At 36.4% G+C, this 21,063-nt stretch overlaps 1 protein-coding gene across 2 annotated transcripts in view; it reads right to left on the reverse strand.

Annotated features, from left to right (window-relative positions):
- Window positions 1–21,063, reverse strand: part of LOC139521704 (E3 ubiquitin-protein ligase RNF123-like) — a 46,295-nt gene that overhangs the window by 15,355 nt on the left and 9,877 nt on the right. For both annotated transcript variants that reach the window (XM_071315244.1, XM_071315254.1), the window contains exons 10-24: window positions 20,888–21,013; window positions 19,479–19,596; window positions 18,614–18,730; window positions 18,309–18,428; window positions 17,886–17,978; window positions 16,833–16,906; window positions 14,679–14,772; window positions 14,124–14,217; window positions 12,926–12,987; window positions 12,096–12,167; window positions 11,125–11,251; window positions 10,020–10,208; window positions 1,816–1,919; window positions 1,415–1,501; window positions 884–991 (exon numbers count right to left, since the gene is read on the reverse strand). In XM_071315244.1, coding sequence (XP_071171345.1) covers window positions 884–991; window positions 1,415–1,501; window positions 1,816–1,919; window positions 10,020–10,208; window positions 11,125–11,251; window positions 12,096–12,167; window positions 12,926–12,987; window positions 14,124–14,217; window positions 14,679–14,772; window positions 16,833–16,906; window positions 17,886–17,978; window positions 18,309–18,428; window positions 18,614–18,730; window positions 19,479–19,596; window positions 20,888–21,013 — 1,585 coding nt within the window. The remainder of the gene's footprint in view (window positions 1–883; window positions 992–1,414; window positions 1,502–1,815; window positions 1,920–10,019; window positions 10,209–11,124; window positions 11,252–12,095; window positions 12,168–12,925; window positions 12,988–14,123; window positions 14,218–14,678; window positions 14,773–16,832; window positions 16,907–17,885; window positions 17,979–18,308; window positions 18,429–18,613; window positions 18,731–19,478; window positions 19,597–20,887; window positions 21,014–21,063) is intronic.

The following is a 21,063-nucleotide window of genomic DNA, read 5'->3' on the forward strand; positions in this document are numbered from 1 at the left end:
AATCAATCAGTGTTGGCCCCAGGTGACTTTTAAAATGTAGATATCATTGAAAAATCTCCAAATTATCTCCCTTTGGTGCAAAAATGCCAATTTTTGGAATGAAAATTGAAATATCTTTTCTAACTCATCAATGACCTATATTTTTTATAGTTGTTTTCGAATAAGATGGAGATAACTAGATATATGTAAAATTTAAGCGATTTCTGTAATTTAGTTCTTTTTTTATTTCGATATTTCCGCTATTTCTCCCATTAGTTCAACAGAAAAAAAGACTTTAACAAAAACGTATGCTTCTTTCGAAGGCAGATTGTGAGCATAAATGAACGGTGACCCCATTTTTTTATTTCATTTCTCTATTAAGTATAAGATAAAGTTCATTTATAGAAAAATATAGCGAAATCCTATATTAATTAAAAAAATGATTTAGACCCGCAAGCCTCCTTAAGGTCATCATTTTGGAAAAATCACCTATTAAACAACAAAAACAGGGAGTTCAAAATTTAAATACCTAGGTTAATTATGACATTAATTGCTAAAGAATGGTTTTATAGATGGGTGATTTCTATCTTACATCAACAGTTCTAAAATTCTTTTTTAAATGTTGATCTAAATGTAGAATTATTCAATATTAGCACTTTCTTATTGTTGATTTTTAATAAAAGACAATGCTTTGAAGCTGATTTTGATCATGCTTTGTTATGCTGAAAACCCCCACTTATTATTTAAAGTAAATATAAAAGTGTTCACACATTCAATACTGATCTCTGTTAAGATGCTGACTTAATCTGTTCAGTAGTACTTGAGACAAATGAGACAGAGATATGTGTTGGGCTGACAGACAGACAAGGTGAATGATACATTGCCCGACTCATAGATAATTTACCTTTGAATATGTTACTGCTGTAACCCAGGCCATTTTTCTCGACTGCTCTTCTATCTTACTGAGAAAGACTTTATAAGCTCGGTTTAATTCTTCTTTAATTCCAGCATCCTAAAAGTCAACAATAACTATAAATAAATTTGTAAACTTTAATGTCATGGATGTTCTCAACATAAAACACATCACAGGTTTACTTTTACAAATTGTGATTTAGATGGAGAGTTGTCTCATTGGCACTCATACCACACCTTCTTAAATCTATTGTTATGTGGATTAAATTAAAAATTAATTTATTGTTATAACACAAGCCAAACAATAGGTCAATAACCATGCACACTTGTCCCTCCCTTTTACAGATGAAATGAATTGTTAACATGAAAATTGTCTATTTGTTTGTCAGTAATTGATTTTGTGCATTGGAAGGGTCTAATAAACCAGGATTAACCCCATAATTTAATTGTGTTGCCCCTTGACAAAACCTATAATATACAACATGTACTAATTAAAGATATGAATAGAAGAACAATTGTATACCTCATCAGGGGGACACCTGTTAATTTTCTCTTGTGTGTCTTGTAATGATTCTACAAATTCTTTCATGTTGTCTCTAAGGTTACATCTCTGAAATTATATTCATGTTATTCTTTATTAAACATCTGGTGAATTTATAAATTCATATGAGAACTAAATGAGGGGTCATTGATGTCCCATCACCTACAAATGTGTGGTCATCGGTGTCCCATCACCTACAAATGTGGGGTCATTGATGTTCCATCACCTAAAAATGTTGAATAAACTAAAATAAAACAAACTAAAAACTCACAATTGAATTTTTAAATGTATCACAAGAACATTCTGAAACCTAGATTCATTCAGAACAGAACTTGAAGGAGAAAAAAGGTTGCATTGAATAATAGAATTATATGTCTTACTACCTTTCCTAACTGTTTGTGTGCTGCTATATGATACATCATAACTAAGCCATCCAATAACTCCATCAAACTGTTACCACTAGGCATCTCTAAAGGTGGATAATCATCTGCAATATCAAATTTCAATTTTGCCTATATATTTTTTTATGAAGTTGACAAAAATAAAATCACAAAGAATAAAAACATTAACGTTTGAGTATAAAATGTATATTGTAATGAATGATTCTTATATTCCCTACTATTATAGAAATTATTTTGTATAACTTATTTCATATACTATTTATTGTACTTAAAAGTAAAGTGTAATCTTAACAACAAAAGACCCTCACTGTATTAAAACACTGTGAGTGTACAGTTTTATATAAATGGAACAGAGAGGGTCGTCATGAATTCTAGCCAGAGACTCACTTGGGTCTTCATTACATGCTTGGCATACCTAAATTCCCAGTGGTCTATTTTGCATGCCAGTTGACAGAATCATAATTCCTCTAATACCTACCTGATTGTTTGGAGACAGCAGAGGACATTATAGACAGAGTTTGTTCTGAACCAGCAGCAGAAAGACCTTGTGCTTTATTACATCCCTCTCTAACACCTACATGATCGTTTGGAGACAGCAGAGGACATAAGAGACAGAGTTTGTTCTGAACCAACAGCAGAAAGACCTTGTGCTTTATTACATCCCTCCCTAACACCTACCTGATCGTTTGGAGACAGCAGAGGACATAAGAGATAGAGTTTGCTCTGAACCAGCAGCAGAAAGACCTTGTGCTTTATTACATCCCTCCCTAACACCTACCTGATCGTTTGGAGACAGCAGAGGACATTAGAGATAGAGTTTGTTCTGAACCAGCAGCAGAAAGACCTTGTGCTTTATTACATCCCACTTTAACACCTACCTGATCGTTTGGAGACAGCAGAGGACATTAGAGACAGAGTTTGATCTGAACCAGCAGCAGAAAGACCTTGTGCTTTATTACATCCCTCCCTAACACCTACCTGATTGTTTGGAGATGGCAGAGGACATAAGAGATAGAGTTTGTTCTGAACCAGCAGCAGAAAGACCTTGTGCTTTATTACATCCCTCCCTAACACCTACCTGATCGTTTGGAGACAGCAGAGGACATTAGAGACAGAGTTTGTTCTGAACCAGCAGCAGAAAGACCTTGTGCTTTATTACATCCCTCCCTAACACCTACCTGATCGTTTGGAGACAGCAGAGGACATAAGAGACAGAGTTTGTTCTGAACCAGCAGCAGAAAGACCTTGTGCTTTATTACATCCCTCCCTAACATCTACCTGATCGTTTGGAGACGGCAGAGGACATAAGAGACAGAGTTTGTTCTGAACCAGCAGCAGAAAGACCTTGTGCTTTATTGACATCCCTCCCTACCACCTACCTGATCGTTTGGAGACAGCAGAGGACATAAGAGACAGAGTTTGTTCTGAACCAGCAGCAGAAAGACCTTGTGCTTTATTACATCCCTCCCTAACACATACCTGATCGTTTGGAGACAGCAGAGGACATTAGAGACAGAGTTTATTCTGAACCAGCAGCAGAAAGACCTTGTGCTTTATTACATCCCTCCCTAACACATACCTGATCGTTTGGAGACAGCAGAGGACATTATAGACAGAGTTTGTTCTGAACCAGCAGCAGAAAGACCTTGTGCTTTATTACACCCCTCTCTAACACCTACCTGATCGTTTGGAGACGGCAGAGGACATAAGAGACAGAGTTTGTTCTGAACCAGCAGCAGAAAGACCTTGTGCTTTATTACATCCCTCCCTAACACATACCTGATCGTTTGGAGACAGCAGAGGACATAAGAGACAGAGTTTGTTCTGAACCAGCAGCAGAAAGACCTTGTGCTTTATTACGTCCCTCCCTAACACCTACCTGATCGTTTGGAGACAGCAGAGAACATAAGAGACAGAGTTTGTTCTGAACCAGCAGCAGAAAGACCTTGTGCTTTATTACATCCCTCCCTAACACCTACCTGATCGTTTGGAGACAGCAGCAGAGAACATAAGAGACAGAGTTTGTTCTGAACCAGCAGCAGAAAGACCTTGTGCTTTATTACATCCCTCCCTAACACCTACCTGATCGTTTGGAGACAGCAGAGGACATAAGAGACAGTGTTTGTTCTGAACCAGCAGCAGAAAGACCTTGTGCTTTATTACATCCCTCCCTAACAGCTACCTGATCGTTTGGAGACAGCAGAGGACATAAGAGACAGAGTTTGTTCTGAACCAGCAGCAGAAAGACCTTGTGCTTTATTACATCCCTCCCTAACACCTACCTGATCGTTTGGAGACAGCAGAGAACACAAGAGACAGAGTTGGTTCTGAACCAGCAGCAGAAAGACCTTGTGCTTTATTACATCCCTCCCTAACACCTACCTGATCGTTTGGAGACAGCAGAGGACATTAGAGATAGAGTTTGTTCTGAACCAGCAGCAGAAAGACCTTGTGCTTTATTACATCCCTCTCTAACACATACCTGATCGTTTGGAGACAGCAGAGGACATAAGAGATAGAGTTTGATCTGAACCAGCAGCAGAAAGACCTTGTGCTTTATTACATCCCTCTCTAACACCTACCTGATCGTTTGGAGACGGGAGAGGACATAAGAGACAGAGTTTGTTCTGAACCAGCAGCAGAAAGACCTTGTGCTTTATAACATCCCTCACTAACACATACCTGATCGTTTGGAGACAGCAGAGGACATTATAGACAGAGTTTGTTCTGAACCAGCAGCAGAAAGACCTTGTGCTTTATTACACCCCTCTCTAACACCTACCTGATCGTTTGGAGACAGCAGAGGACATAAGAGATAGAGTTTGTTCTGAACCAGCAGCAGAAAGACCTTGTGCTTTATTACATCCCTCCCTAACACCTACCTGATCGTTTGGAGACAGCAGAGGACATAAGAGACAGAGTTTGTTCTGAACAAGCAGCAGAAAGACCTGGTGATTTATTACATCCCTCTCTTACACATACCTGATCGTTTGGAGACAGCAGAGGACATAAGAGATAGAGTTTGTTCTGAACCAGCAGCAGAAAGACCTTGTGATTTATTATATCCCTCTCTTACACATACCTGATAGTTTGGAGACAGCAGAGGACATAAGAGATAGAGTTTGTTCTGAACCAGCAGCAGAAAGACCTTGTGCTTTATTACATCCCTCCCTAACACCTACCTGATCGTTTGGAGACAGCAGAGGACATTAGAGACAGAGTTTGTTCTGAACCAGCAGCAGAAAGACCTTGTGCTTTATTACGTCCCTCCCTAACACCTACCTGATCGTTTGGAGACAGCAGAGGACATTAGAGATAGAGTTTGATCTGAACCAACAGCAGAAAGACCTTGTGCTTTATTACGTCCCTCTCTAACACCTACCTGATCGTTTGGAGACAGCAGAGGACATAAGAGATAGAGTTTGTTCTGAACCAGCAGCAGAAAGACCTTGTGCTTTATTACATTCCTCCCTAACACCTACCTGATCGTTTGGAGACAGCAGAGGACATTAGAGACAGAGTTTGTTCTGAACCAGCAGCAGAAAGACCTTGTGCTTTATTACATCCCTCCCTAACACCTACCTGATCGTTTGGAGACAGCAGAGAACATTAGAGACAGAGTTTGTTCTGAACCAGCAGCAGAAAGACCTTGTGCTTTATTACATCCCTCCCTAACACCTACCTGATCGTTTGGAGACGGCAGAGGACATAAGAGACAGAGTTTGTTCTTAACCAGCAGCAGAAAGACCTTGTGCTTTATTACATCCCTCCCTAACACCTACCTGATCGTTTGGAGACAGCAGAGAACATTAGAGACAGAGTTTGTTCTGAACCAGCAGCAGAAAGACCTTGTGCTTTATTACATCCCTCCCTAACACCTACCTGATTGTTTGGAGACAGCAGAGGACATTAGAGACAGAGTTTGATCTGAACCAGCAGCAGAAAGACCTTGTGCTTTATTACATCCCTCTCTAACACCTACCTGATCGTTTGGAGACAGCAGAGGACATAAGAGATAGAGTTTGTTCTGAACCAGCAGCAGAAAGACCTTGTGCTTTATTACATCCCTCCCTAACACCTACCTGATCGTTTGGAGACAGCAGAGGACATAAGAGACAGAGTTTGTTCTGAACAAGCAGCAGAAAGACCTGGTGATTTATTACATCCCTCTCTTACACATACCTGATCGTTTGGAGACAGCAGAGGACATAAGAGATAGAGTTTGTTCTGAACCAGCAGCAGAAAGACCTTGTGATTTATTATATCCCTCTCTTACACATACCTGATAGTTTGGAGACAGCAGAGGACATAAGAGATAGAGTTTGTTCTGAACCAGCAGCAGAAAGACCTTGTGCTTTATTACATCCCTCCCTAACACCTACCTGATCGTTTGGAGACAGCAGAGGACATTAGAGACAGAGTTTGTTCTGAACCAGCAGCAGAAAGACCTTGTGCTTTATTACGTCCCTCCCTAACACCTACCTGATCGTTTGGAGACAGCAGAGGACATTAGAGATAGAGTTTGATCTGAACCAACAGCAGAAAGACCTTGTGCTTTATTACGTCCCTCTCTAACACCTACCTGATCGTTTGGAGACAGCAGAGGACATAAGAGATAGAGTTTGTTCTGAACCAGCAGCAGAAAGACCTTGTGCTTTATTACATTCCTCCCTAACACCTACCTGATCGTTTGGAGACAGCAGAGGACATTAGAGACAGAGTTTGTTCTGAACCAGCAGCAGAAAGACCTTGTGCTTTATTACATCCCTCCCTAACACCTACCTGATCGTTTGGAGACAGCAGAGAACATTAGAGACAGAGTTTGTTCTGAACCAGCAGCAGAAAGACCTTGTGCTTTATTACATCCCTCCCTAACACCTACCTGATCGTTTGGAGACGGCAGAGGACATAAGAGACAGAGTTTGTTCTTAACCAGCAGCAGAAAGACCTTGTGCTTTATTACATCCCTCCCTAACACCTACCTGATCGTTTGGAGACAGCAGAGAACATTAGAGACAGAGTTTGTTCTGAACCAGCAGCAGAAAGACCTTGTGCTTTATTACATCCCTCCCTAACACCTACCTGATTGTTTGGAGACAGCAGAGGACATTAGAGACAGAGTTTGATCTGAACCAGCAGCAGAAAGACCTTGTGCTTTATTACATCCCTCTCTAACACCTACCTGATCGTTTGGAGACAGCAGAGGACATAAGAGACAGAGTTTGATCTGAACCAGCAGCAGAAAGACCTTGTGCTTTATTACATCCCTCCCTAACACCTACCTGATCGTTTGGAGACAGCAGAGGACATAAGAGACAGAGTTTGTTCTGAACCAGCAGCAGAAAGACCATGTGCTTTATTGACATCCCTCCCTAACACCTACCTGATCGTTTGGAGACAGCAGAGGACATAAGAGACAGAGTTTGTTCTGAACCAGCAGCAGAAAGACCTTGTGATTTATTACATCCCTCCCTTACACATACCTGATCGTTTGGAGACAGCAGAGGACATAAAAGACAGAGTTTGTTCTGAACCAGCAGCAGAAAGACCATGTGCTTTATTGACATCCCTCCCTAACACCTACCTGATCGTTTGGAGACAGCAGAGGACATAAGAGACAGAGTTTGTTCTGAACCAGCAGCAGAAAGACCTTGTGCTTTATTACATCCCTCCCTAACACCTACCTGATCGTTTGGAGACAGCAGAGGACATTAGAGACAGAGTTTGATCTGAACCAGCAGCAGAAAGACCTTGTGCTTTATTACATCCCTCCCTAACACATACCTGATCGTTTGGAGACAGCAGAGGACATAAGAGACAGAGTTTGTTCTGAACCAGCAGCAGAAAGACCTTGTGCTTTATTGACATCCCTCCCTAACACCTACATGATCGTTTGGAGACAGCAGAGGACATAAGAGACAGAGTTTGCTCTGAACCAGCAGCAGAAAGACCTTGTGCTTTATTGACATCCCTCCCTAACACCTACATGATCGTTTGGAGACAGCAGAGGACATAAGAGACAGAGTTTGCTCTGAACCAGCAGCAGAAAGACCTTGTGCTTTATTACATCCCTCCCTAACACCTACATGATCGTTTGGAGACAGCAGAGGACATAAGAGACAGAGTTTGTTCTGAACCAGCAGCAGAAAGACCTTGTGCTTTATTACATCCCTCCCTAACACCTACCTGATCGTTTGGAGACAGCAGAGGACATAAGAGACAGAGTTTGTTCTGAACCAGCAGCAGAAAGACATTGTGCTTTATTACATCCCTCCCTAACACCTACCTGTTCGTTTGGAGACAGCAGAGAACATTAGAGACAGAGTTTGTTCTGAACCAGCAGCAGAAAGACCTTGTGCTTTATTACATCCCTCCCTAACACCTACCTGATCGTTTGGAGACAGCAGAGGACATAAGAGACAGAGTTTGTTCTGAACCAGCAGCAGAAAGACCTTGTGCTTTATTACATCCCTCCCTAACACCTACCTGTTCGTTTGGAGACAGCAGAGGACATTAGAGACAGAGTTTGTTCTGAACCAGCAGCAGAAAGACCTTGTGCTTTATAACATCCCTCCCTAACACATACCTGATCGTTTGGAGACAGCAGAGGACATAAGAGACAGAGTTTGTTCTGAACCAGCAGCAGAAAGACCTTGTGCTTTATAACATCCCTCCCTAACACATACCTGTTCGTTTGGAGACAGCAGAGGACATAAGAGACAGAGTTTGTTCTGAACCAGCAGCAGAAAGACCTTGTGCTTTATAACATCCCTCCCTAACACATACCTGTTCGTTTGGAGACGGCAGAGAAAACAAGAGACAGAGTTTGATCTGAACCAGCAGCAGAAAGACCTTGTGCTTTATAACATCCCTCCCTAACACATACCTGTTCGTTTGGAGACGGCAGAGAAAACAAGAGACAGAGTTTGATCTGAACCAGCAGCAGAAAGACCTTGTGCTTTATTACATCCCTCCCTAACACATACCTGTTCGTTTGGAGACAGCAGAGGACATAAGAGACAGAGTTTGTTCTGAACCAGCAGCAGAAAGACCTTGTGCTTTATTACATCCCTCCCTAACACATACCTGTTCGTTTGGAGACAGCAGAGGACATAAGAGACAGAGTTTGTTCTGAACCAGCAGCAGAAAGACCTTGTGCTTTATAACATCCCTCCCTAACACATACCTGTTCGTTTGGAGACGGCAGAGAACACAAGAGACAGAGTTTGATCTGAACCAGCAGCAGAAAGACCTTGTGCTTTATTACATCCCTCCCTAACACCTACCTGATCGTTTGGAGACAGCAGAGGACATTAGAGACAGAGTTTGTTCTGAACCAGCAGCAGAAAGACCTTGTGCTTTATTACATCCCTCTCTACCACCTACCTGATCGTTTGGAGACAGCAGAGGAAATTAGAGACAGAGTTTGTTCTGAACCAGCAGCAGAAAGACCTTGTGCTTTATTACATCCCTCCCTAACACATACCTGATCGTTTGGAGACGGCAGAGGACATAAGAGACAGAGTTTATTCTGAACCAGCAGCAGAAAGACCTTGTGCTTTATAACATCCCTCCCTAACACATACCTGATCGTTTGGAGACAGCAGAGGACATTAGAGACAGAGTTTGTTCTGAACCAGCAGCAGAAAGACCTTGTGCTTTATTACATCCCTCCCTAACACCTACCTGATCGTTTGGAGACAGCAGAGGACATTAGAGACAGAGTTTGTTCTGAACCAGCAGCAGAAAGACCTTGTGCTTTATTACATCCCTCTCTACCCCCTACCTGATCGTTTGGAGACAGCAGAGGACATTAGAGACAGAGTTTGTTCTGAACCAGCAGCAGAAAGACCTTGTGCTTTATTACATCCCTCCCTACCACCTACCTGATCGTTTGGAGACAGCAGAGGACATTAGAGACAGAGTTTGTTCTGAACCAGCAGCAGAAAGACCTTGTGCTTTATTACATCCCTCCCTAACACCTACCTGATCGTTTGGAGACGGCAGAGGACATAAGAGACAGAGTTTGTTCTGAACCAGCAGCAGAAAGACCTTGTGCTTTATAACATCCCTCGCTAACACATACCTGATCGTTTGGAGACAGCAGAGGACATTAGAGACAGAGTTTGTTCTGAACCAGCAGCAGAAAGACCTTGTGCTTTATTACATCCCTCCCTAACACCTACCTGATCGTTTGGAGACAGCAGAGGACATTAGAGACAGAGTTTGTTCTGAACCAGCAGCAGAAAGACCTTGTGCTTTATTAACCTCACTTCCTAACATTCTGTTTACGTGAGAAATCAAACCACCACATCGCTGGAACTCAAAGTAATCAATGGTTTCTGACCAAAACTGGTGAATTGGTATATAAGCATCTGAAATAAACAAACTTAAAATATCACTTCGAAGTGTGTGGGAGGTTTAATAATGGGGTGTTTGTTTCAAACACACCCACATACGTTTTAGTTAAAGACAAACATGATGAACAAATGTGTAAAATTGCCTTTAAGGGACAATAACTCCTGAAGGGGCCAATTGACAATTTAAAACAAATTTATAAACTTTTTTGTAGATCTTTCTTTCCTGACACATTATTGTGGTTTACAGTTTATCTCTTTCTATAATAATATTCAAGATAATAACCAACCAAAATATCTTAAAATTACCAATTTAGTGGCAGCAACCTAACAATGAATTGTTCGGTTTGTCTGAAAATTTCAGGGCTGATAGATCTTGACCTAATGAACATTTTAACCTCTGACAGTCAGATTTGCTCTTAATGCTTTTTTTTTCAGACATAAGCCAAAAACTGCATTTGAGCCCTATGTTCTATAAAGTTAAATCACAAAACTGAACTCTGAGGAAAATTCAAAACGGAAAGTCCCTGTTTAGTCATGGCGGCCATGTTTGTTGATGGATCAAAACTTTTGATGCAATCTATAAACAAGATCCCCTAAGGAAAATTCAGTTAAAGTTTGAAGGTATTTGACCTTATAGTTTCAGAGGAGAATATTCTTGAAATAGTTTAAAAAGACAATAGATGATGACAGGCAACGACAGAAAAAGGATGACCACCAACACCAGTTGATGGTATAAACTCATTGTGCACTACAAATTACAATGTAACATTAAGCAGGTTTTTTTACTGATTTATAAAAAGGTGAGAACATAGCACAGCTACTCAATGTGACAAGTGCTTTTGACTTTTTCTTTTGGAAGATTTAACATTAAAAAAAAATCAAATATCAATTTTTATTTTGTTTCAAATTACGCTCAGGGCTGATCAAATACCTGAACTTGTAACAAATCTGCAAGGATCTTCTTCTTGAAATTTATCCCAGCAAAATCTAACTGCCTGTATAAGTCTATGAAACATACATAGTATGACTGAACTTGGACATAAACTGCCATGCTGGATCTGATATACAAGTAAACAAATAATGGTTAATACATATTTATCTACTTAATAAAATTATTAAAGGTCATCATTCTAACACCGTATAAAGATCTATGAATATTTCTATTGGTACTGATAACCTTTTAATTTTAATAAATTTAAACATAACAAAATATTCTTTGCTCTTCATTGGTGAAAGCTTATTGCCCTAGATCCTGAATATATTGTGCTTCTGTTTGATAGTTGTCTTTATAGCAATCATTACCCATTTCATTTTTTCATATATAAAGGTTACACCTTGTAATAGTGATTTAATTTTCTTTCCTGCATTGATGAAAAAAGTATAAAACACATGGTATCTTAAAAAAGAATGTATTTCCTTTTCGATTTCTAATATTGTTTTTACAGAGTGGAACAATATTTTATATAATTATGACCAGATGTAAGTATTAACCTAGGCTATTTAAAAAGCTTGATTTAAAAAATACTCAATAAAAATAATTATTATCATTTGGCAAAAATTCCATGCTATGAAGTTCAATAAAAGACTATATAAATAATTCAGAATGATTTTTAGCTTGGTATGTTTTAAAGACACTAGTCTTTTACACTGAATGCTGTCACCTGAATGTCTTCTGTTAACATTGGGTTGTTGTTTAAAACCCCAAGTCTCTTTCTATTCTTATATCGAGAATGGTCTTAGTTAGAGGCCGATCTTTAAATAAAGTAATGAAGTGAACAACATATATTCATGTCGAAAAATTTAGCCCTAGAAGTATTATAGGTTATCTCTTACACAACTTATTCATTATGTAATAAATATTTGTGTAATAAATATTACTATGTGTATTGTGTAAATATGTACCCTTCCTAGTCCACTGTTTTCTTTGAAAAACTTCCTACACTTTTCCATAAATATGATTCTGGTGGTTTTTTGCTACAATTAGATAATACTTATTATTATACATGATGCTGGTCTGAAAGTATATCACAAATAAAATAAAATTATAAGGAATGACTGTATGCGGTGCACACTTTTAAATAACACGCTACAGTACACGGTTTATACAGAGTGAATCCAATTTTGAGTGTTATTTCTTCATAGACAGAAAAAATATTACAGCCATTCCTTAAATAAAGAAACATGGATAATTGGTGATTATTTTTGCATTTTGAAGAAGGTAGCCAAGTTTTGTATTGTTTAAATCCTTTAAATTGCCTCTAGTATTTTCGCCCAAGTCATTTTTACCAATTGATAAACATTTGATTATGATTAGACAAAAGAAGTCAACAAAATACTACATATAAAGCTTAAATCTGATCAACAAGGAACATTAACTCAGGACAGTGGTGGATCAAGAACTTTGCATAAGGGGGGCCTGCTGACTAACCTAAGGCGGGTCCTGCTCCAGTCATGCTTCATTGATTCCCTATATAACCAACCAATTTTTTCCCATGAAAGGGGACCCCCCCCTTGGATCCTCTTATGCAGGATCTCTGGAAGGGTAAGCAGGACAACAATATATTTTCATCTACTTAGGAAAAGAATAGGTTTCATTTTATTGTAGAAGGAAATTTTTGAAAAATAAATGTCTTCTTTTTCAGTTAAAATCTACTTAATTATAAATTAAATAAAATTTAATAAAAGTCTGTGACTTTGTATTGCATGTTAGATTGACCTTTAACCTTACATACCTCTACCACATCTGTGTGAATCATCAACTTTTTCAAAACCTCAACTTGAATCTTCTCAACATCTGTACAAAAACATAAATGTTCAGTTCTGGCTCAAAATTTACAAATATCAAGTTCAAAAATATCCTATTCTTCAAATAAACTGTTATCACATAGATTTGTCTTGCCTTTTTGTAATTTTTATTATGCAAATGTAGAAATCCAAATAGCAATACTCTAACATCTTACACAAGTAATGCCAATATTCAAAGTCAATGAACCATGACTGAATTATATGGCTAAACAATCTCCATGTAAATGAAATGTGCCAATGCTAATACAACTGCATACCAAATACCATTGACTGTGACTGAGAGGCAAGGCCAAATATTCTCCATGGAAATGAGATGTGACAAAGCTTATACAACTGTATACCAATTACCATTGGCCTACGACTAATGGTTCCAATTAAACTGACCTAATCACAAAATATTACATAATAACTGAGAAAAATTTTCAGTCAATAGACCATGATTAAGGGGGCGGAGCCAAATTATCTCCATTCAAACGAGATATGCCAATGCTTATAAATACAACTGCTTTCGAAAATATCATTGACCTTCCACTTGGGGTTCCCCATAAACTGACCTAATCACAAACTAAAACATGTACAATAACCAAAGTTTTGAAGTCAATAGACCATGAAGGTGGGGGCAGGGCCAAATAATCTCCATGGAAATGAGATTTGCCAATGCTTATACAACTACATACCAAATATGATTGACCTACCACTTGCGGTTCACCTTAAAGTAGACCTAATCACAATCTAATACATCGTTGACGCCATCGCCAACCCTGCCGCCGCTGGAAACAGCACACCGATGTCTTGCTTTTGGACTCTGTCAAGGCGAGACAAAAACTAGAGCATTACAGGTATATATATATATATAGTTTGTAGAGTAATGTTTTATGTGGAACGAGACCTTAAAATAAATATAGAACCTGCTCTATTTCAGAAGAAATGTACATCTACTAATACAAAAAATATCCATCATATTCCAGCAAATAACACAGTTACTGTAAAAAACAAGTATTTTCAGTTAATTTTCAACATGTCCAAGTTGTATACAAAATATTACAAAAATTTGGTGAATGTTTCTTTCACTTCAAAGAAAACTTGGGAGAAATAAATGTGTTCTGAAATGTTTGCATATCTCACCTTGAACAGAATTCTGTAGCTGGTCACATGACTTTAAATATTTCTGTTTATTCTTATCGTTCTCTTCCTTTATACTCTTGTCTACATCTTTTTCCTAAATATGATGACATAGATATAAATGACATAATAATTGGGAAAACAGGAAAGATGTTGAGGAGTCAATTCAAAATGTAAGAGATTTTACTGTACTAATTGTTTTTATATAGTAAGGTCTTCAACATGGAGCCTTGGCTCACACCAAACAGCAAACTATAAAGGGTCCCAAAAAAATACAAGTGTAAAATCATTCAATGCTCTTTTGTGTACCTTTTAACTGTTTATAACACGGATGAAAAAAAAATTCAAAGCTTTTTTTATGGATGTTATATGTATTGCAGATATTGACTGTTACAAACTCTGATAACTGTTACTTACCAAATCAAACCATATTACTGGTACAAACTCTGATAACTGTTACTTACCAAATCAAACCATATTACTGGTACAAACTCTGATAACTGTTACTTACCAAATCAAACCATATTACTGGTACAAACTCTGATAACTGTTACTTACCAAATCAAACCATATTACTGGTACAAACTCTGACAGCTGTTTATCGTCTGGAGATTTAATATGCATAAACATGGCAAATTTGATTTTATCAAATCTTATTTCTGTTAAGGAAGATATAATTGATTTTCATGTCCTTATACGTGCCTAGAAAAAAAAATCTACTTACTTATTCTTAGAAGAAACAAGAGGCTCTCAAGAGCCTGAATCGCTCACCTGAATTTTTTTGGTTTAATCTCATATCAATGATTATTTTGGATTTTCAATTTATTTAAATGTTCTTTGAATCGTCCTATTTTCTTCAAAAGCAAAAAAAAATCATTTTCTCCTATGTTCTATTTTAGCCATAGGAGCTATGTTTCTTGAAATACAAGGAAATGAAATATAAAATTTATACTAGATACTCTGAAACTCTAAAACTCATTTAGCCTAAGTTTGGCTGAAATTGATACAGCAGTTTCAAAGGAGAAGATTTTTTAAAGTAAGTCAACATGATGAACAAATTGTGAAAAAAGTCTTTAAAGGGCAATAACTCCTTAAGAGGTCAATTGACAATTTTGGTCAAATTGACTTATTTGTAGATCTTACTTTGCTCAACATTTTTGCTATTAACAGTTTATCTGTATCTATAATAATATTCAAGATAACTGCAAAACTGCAAAATTTCCTTAAAATTACCAATTAAGTGGCAGCAACCCAACAATGGTTTGTTTGATTCATCTGAAAATTTCAGGGCTGATAGATCTTGACCTAATGAACATTTTTACCCCATGTCAGATTTGCTCTAAATGCTTTCGTTTTTGAGATATAAGCCAAAAACTGCATTTGACCCCTATGTTCTATTTTAAGTAACGGCGGCCATGTTTTTTGACAGATCAAAAATCGAAGCACACACTTTGTGCAGGATAATCTAAGGAACAATCATGCTAAGTTTCATCTAAATCCATTCAGCAGTTTCAGAGGAGAAGATTTTTTAAAGTTAGCAAATATGATGAACAAATTGTGAAAAATTGTCATTAAAGGACAATAACCCCTTACGGGGTCAAATGACAATTTTGGTCATGCTGACTTATTTGTAGATCTTACTTTGCTGATCATTTTTGCTGTTTACAGTTTATCTTTATCTATAATAATATTCAAGATAATGACCAAAAACTGCAAAATTTCCTTAAAATTACCAATTAAGTGGCAGCAACCCAACAATAGTTTGTTTGATTCATCTGAAAATTTCAGGGCTGATAGATCTTGACCTAATGAACATTTTTACCCCATGTCAGATTTGCTCTAAATGCTTTCATTTTTGAGATATAAGCCAAAAACTGCATTTGACCCCTATGTTCTATTTTAAGTAACGGCGGCCATGTTTTTTGACGGATCAAAAATCGAAGCACACACTTTGTCCAGGATACTCTAAGGAACAATCATGCTAAGTTTCATTCAAATCCATTCAGTAGTTTCAGAGGAGAAGATGTTTGAAAAATTGTTAACGACGACGACGACGTCGACGTCGACGACGACGACGGACGCCAAGTGATGAGAAAAGCTCACATGGCCTTTTAGGCCAGGTGAGCTAAAAATAAGCCATCAAAGAAGTAGTACATGCAGTAATGTGCTCTTCCCATCCAATAATGCATGTGAAACAAGACATTCTGTGGATTCATTTTTTTTTCGTGAGTACCAATTTTCGTGGCTTTAGGAAAACTAATTATAATGATCGTGGATATTTAATTTTCTGGTTTTTGCCAAATTCTGCACACAAGCCTACAGAAAATTTGTTATTCATTGAACGTTTAATTTCATCATTCAATTGTACCCACGAAATCCATGAAAATTGGTATACAACGAATAATAATGAATCCACAGTAAGTCATTTCTAGAAATGTGTATCTGTATTAATGCAGGAAATCTTAATGGTGAACAGATTCATTGAGAAAAGTATGATGAAAAAATTGAAGTTCATTTAACCATTTGAAAAATTCAATATATCTGTAATCAAAGTGGAACAGAAATATTTGTAGGCGAAACAGATAGACAAGGTGAATTTATTTTTAGCCCAAACTCCTAGATTGTGAATATGATCATATAATCATGATAATGCACATGAATACCAATTCTTTTCTAAGGTATAATTGCCATGTTATAACAAAAAAAGGATACAATACATTACTTAATAAATATCTTCTGGTTTGTTGATGATGAAGTATAGATAACAGCAAGTTCAAATAATCTTTCTGCAAAAAATGACAAAACTATTATTGTATTATTTTAACCTCTTTTAAAACATTGCTGGTGCACAACCTCACTATGTGCACAACTTTCTATGAAGTTTCAAGGATCTAAGTTGAAAACTGTCCCAGAAGCTGATTACACAAAATTAGTACTCTCCTTAAACTTTGCCATGGTGTATATCAAGTACCTTGGCTACTGTGTATAAATTAATACTTTGGTGTAAGTGCCTTTCCAATTTCCCTTCCCAGTTAAATACAAATAAAATAACTCTTGTCCTCTGATGATGTTTCCCCAATCTCAATGTTATTTATGAAAAATATATTAAACATTATTTTTAATTCTTTATATTTTAGGTTTTTAATAGTTTTCTCTTTGCCTAATCTACCGAGAATTTAAAATGCCATATAAACTGACACAAGATTTATTATCATACAAAATAATTACACAGCAATGTTTTATTTTTACAGACTAGGTCTCAGACTTACATGGTATTTACAGACTAGGTCTCAGACTTACATGGTATTTACAGACTAGGTCTCAGACTTACATGGTATTTATAGACTAGGTCTCAGACTTACATGGTATTTACTGACTAGGTCTCAGACTTACATGGTATTTACAGACTAGGTCTCAGACTTACATGGTATTTACAGACTAGGTCTCAGACTTACATGGTATTTACAGACTAGGTCTCAGACTTACATGGTATTTACAGACTAGGTCTCAGACTTACATGGTATTTACAGACTAGGTCTCAGACTTACATGGTATTTACAGACTAGGTCTCAGACTTACATGGTATTTATAGACTAGGTCTCAGACTTACATGGTATTTACAGACTAGGTCTCAGACTTACATGGTATTTACTGACTAGGTCTCAGACTTACATGGTATTTACAGACTAGGTCTCAGACTTACATGGTATTTACAGACTAGGTCTCAGACTTACATGGTATTTACAGACTAGGTCTCAGACTTACATGGTATTTAAAGTCTGGTAAAGCTGGAGAAAATCTATACAGGGAAAGAAGTGAAACGGAAAGACTTTCCATACAGCCCTTTATTTCAAAATCCTGTAAACAAAATACTTGTGATTACATGTTAAAACAAAAGTGAATTCTTCTTCTGAATAGTATGTTGAAAGTTTATCATATAAAATCAAAACAAAAGTGAATTCTTCTTCCGAATAGTATGTTGAAAGTTTATCATATAAAATCAAAACAAAAGTGAATTCTTCTACTGAATAGTATGTTGAAAGTTTATAAAATATAAAATCAATACAAAAGTGAATTCTTCTACTGAATAGTATGTTAAAAGTCTATCATATAAAATATATATGTTTTGTTTAGTGAGAGATTTGTTTTTTGTTTCTGAGGACTTTATAAAACAATACATATACAAACCTGCATTAGTGACCACATAAGATCAAACATATTACATATAAGTGACTGTTCCTCTTTTACAAAGCTGTTGATTCTCAATAAAAACTTTATCAGACATTGTTCTACTATATAGGCATTTTTCTGAAAGAAAGAAACTTTATTAATAAAACTAGAAAAAAAACTATGGTGTAATATTTTGTTGTCTATTATATCTTATGTAATGTAATTTATTAAATATAAAGTATTCAATTTTCATTTATTTCTTGCTATTTAAATAAAACATTAAAGTTGTTCAGTCAGATCAGGTCAGCAAATAAGATACTTACAAGTAACGGTGCCAACTGGTCAAACAAATGAGCTGCTACTAATAGAGTTGTACAAGATTTACTAGGGTGATGGCCAAGCGATGTATCATCCGTTTTCAACAAAGAATCCTCTGAAAACTATGAAAAATACTGGGTCAATTAAATTATACTTTTTTTTTAAAGTTAAAAACACTTTTAACAAGAATGTGTCCACAGTACACGGATGCCCCACTCGCACTATCATTTTCTATGTTTAGTGGACCGTGAAATTGGAATAAATTCTCTAATTTGACATTAAAATTAGAATGATCTTATCAAAGGGAACATGTATACTAAGTTTCAAGTTGATTGGACTTCTACTTTATCAAAAACTATCTTGACCAAAAACTTTAACCTGAAATTTGCACTATCATTTTCTATGTTCAGTGAACCATAAAATTGGGGTCAAAACTCTAATTTGGCATTTAAATTAGAAAGATCATATCATAGGGCACATGTATACTAAATTTCAAGTTGATTGGACTTCAACTTCATAAAAAATTACCTTGACCAAAAACTTTAACCTGAAGCGGGACAGACGGATGGACGAACGAACAGATGGATGGAGGAACGAACAGACGGACGGACAGACGGTATAAAACTTTCTACAAATATACAGTCAGCCAACTGAATTTCTTTTTTTAATGTAAGTCATTACTGAGATTTTGTTTTTAAAACTATCCAAAGCATAACAGAAAATTATTTTTGATGAAAAACACATTTATGATCTCTCAAATATAATTTCAAAATATAACTTTTGTAAACATATGTATCATTTTTTTCTCTCTGTATAATGACATTATAAGTGTAAATACTGGTAACTATCTACATGTATTTGTACACTAACCTGATCTCCTGAGTTTACATAAGGGAGGAGATTTTCTAGGTAGTCCAACAGATACCAAGCTTTAGCTATATCATCAGTCGGTGGGTCCTGTAAGGGTCTATAACCATCAACAGGGTATGTATGGTAAGTTAAGGTCAATTATAGTTCACTCTAGATCTATTAAACCATTTTAAACAATTACAAATGTGAAACACATAAAACTGAACTACATTTTGGTCATTAAATATACAAATTGATTACAGTGGACTCATTTTTCTCGTAGATACACATTCTCAGGATTGAAAAGAATTTGAGGATTTGCCAAAGTTATTATAAAACCCATACTGTATAATCCCCTGATGTGAAAAATATGAAACAAACCAATTGAGAAAACTAATAGCCTAATGCATAACAAAACAATTTACAAAAAACAAATATTACAGACATGAACCAAAGATAACAAATAAACTACAGGCTCCTGATTTGGGAAAAGGCACATATAGAATTTGGCAGGGTTAAACATAATTGTGAGTGCTGAACCCTCCCGCTACCTCCAAAATCATATTCCTTGTATTTAAATTATTCTTTTGTCCTAAATTTTTTCAAAGAGTGTGTTGATTTTATTCTGTCATTGGTCTGCTGTCTTGTTAACCCTGCATATTTTGATTTTTATTCATAACAAATCTGGCCAGTAAAATACCAATATTATGCTGAAAATTCTATTGTAAACTTGAACACTATTATTGTCTTGCTATGACTGAATTGTGCTTGAGGGGGCTCATTGGTATAAATCAAATTTTCTTGTAATTTAGGATTTCGGTATATTTTTCTATAAATGAACTTTGTCATATACTTAATAGAAAAATGAAATGAAAAAATGGGGTCACCGTTCATTTACGCTCACAATCTGACTCCGAAAGAAGCAAACATTTTTGTTAATGTCCTTTTTTTCTGTTGAACTAATAGGAGAAATAGACGTAATATCGAAATAAAAAAAGAACTAAATTACAGAACTTGCTTAAATTGTACAATAATTTAGTTTATGTACAGCTTATTTGAAAACAATAATAAAAACTATAGGTCACTGATGAGTTTAAAAAGATATTTCATTTTAAAATGGCATTTTTGCAGCAAAGGGAGATAATTTGGAGCTTTTTCAAAGATATAAACATTTTAAAACTCATCTGGGGCCAAACCAAATCGATTTTTTTTGTTGATTTTTGTACCATATTGTAAAGTAATAACTAATAGTGTAATAAATAAAACTTGTAATGAAAAAAAAAATGTTTAATTTTATGCTGAAATTTTTGTACCTGCAAGCCTCCTTAACAGATCTATGGTACATTGAAGCAATTTGTACATTGATGTCAATGCCAGTCAAATCTGGTATATTTGGTTAATTAAAATAAAGTATCAGGGCAAAAGGATATCTGAGAGGTGTTGCTCCAAAATTAGCTCTTAGATTTTCTGATGCTGCCAGACTAACTGCAGGGAAATATGCATATCCTGGTCCAAGATTTATATTTGTAAAAGCTTTTCCCATATTTTTACCATTCCTAAAAAAAAGAAAGAGATATTAGAATCTTTATGGTGTTGTCAAGAGCAT

Source organism: Mytilus edulis, chromosome 1 (assembly GCF_963676685.1).
Source record: "Mytilus edulis chromosome 1, xbMytEdul2.2, whole genome shotgun sequence".
Lineage (NCBI taxonomy): Eukaryota > Metazoa > Mollusca > Bivalvia > Mytilida > Mytilidae > Mytilus > Mytilus edulis.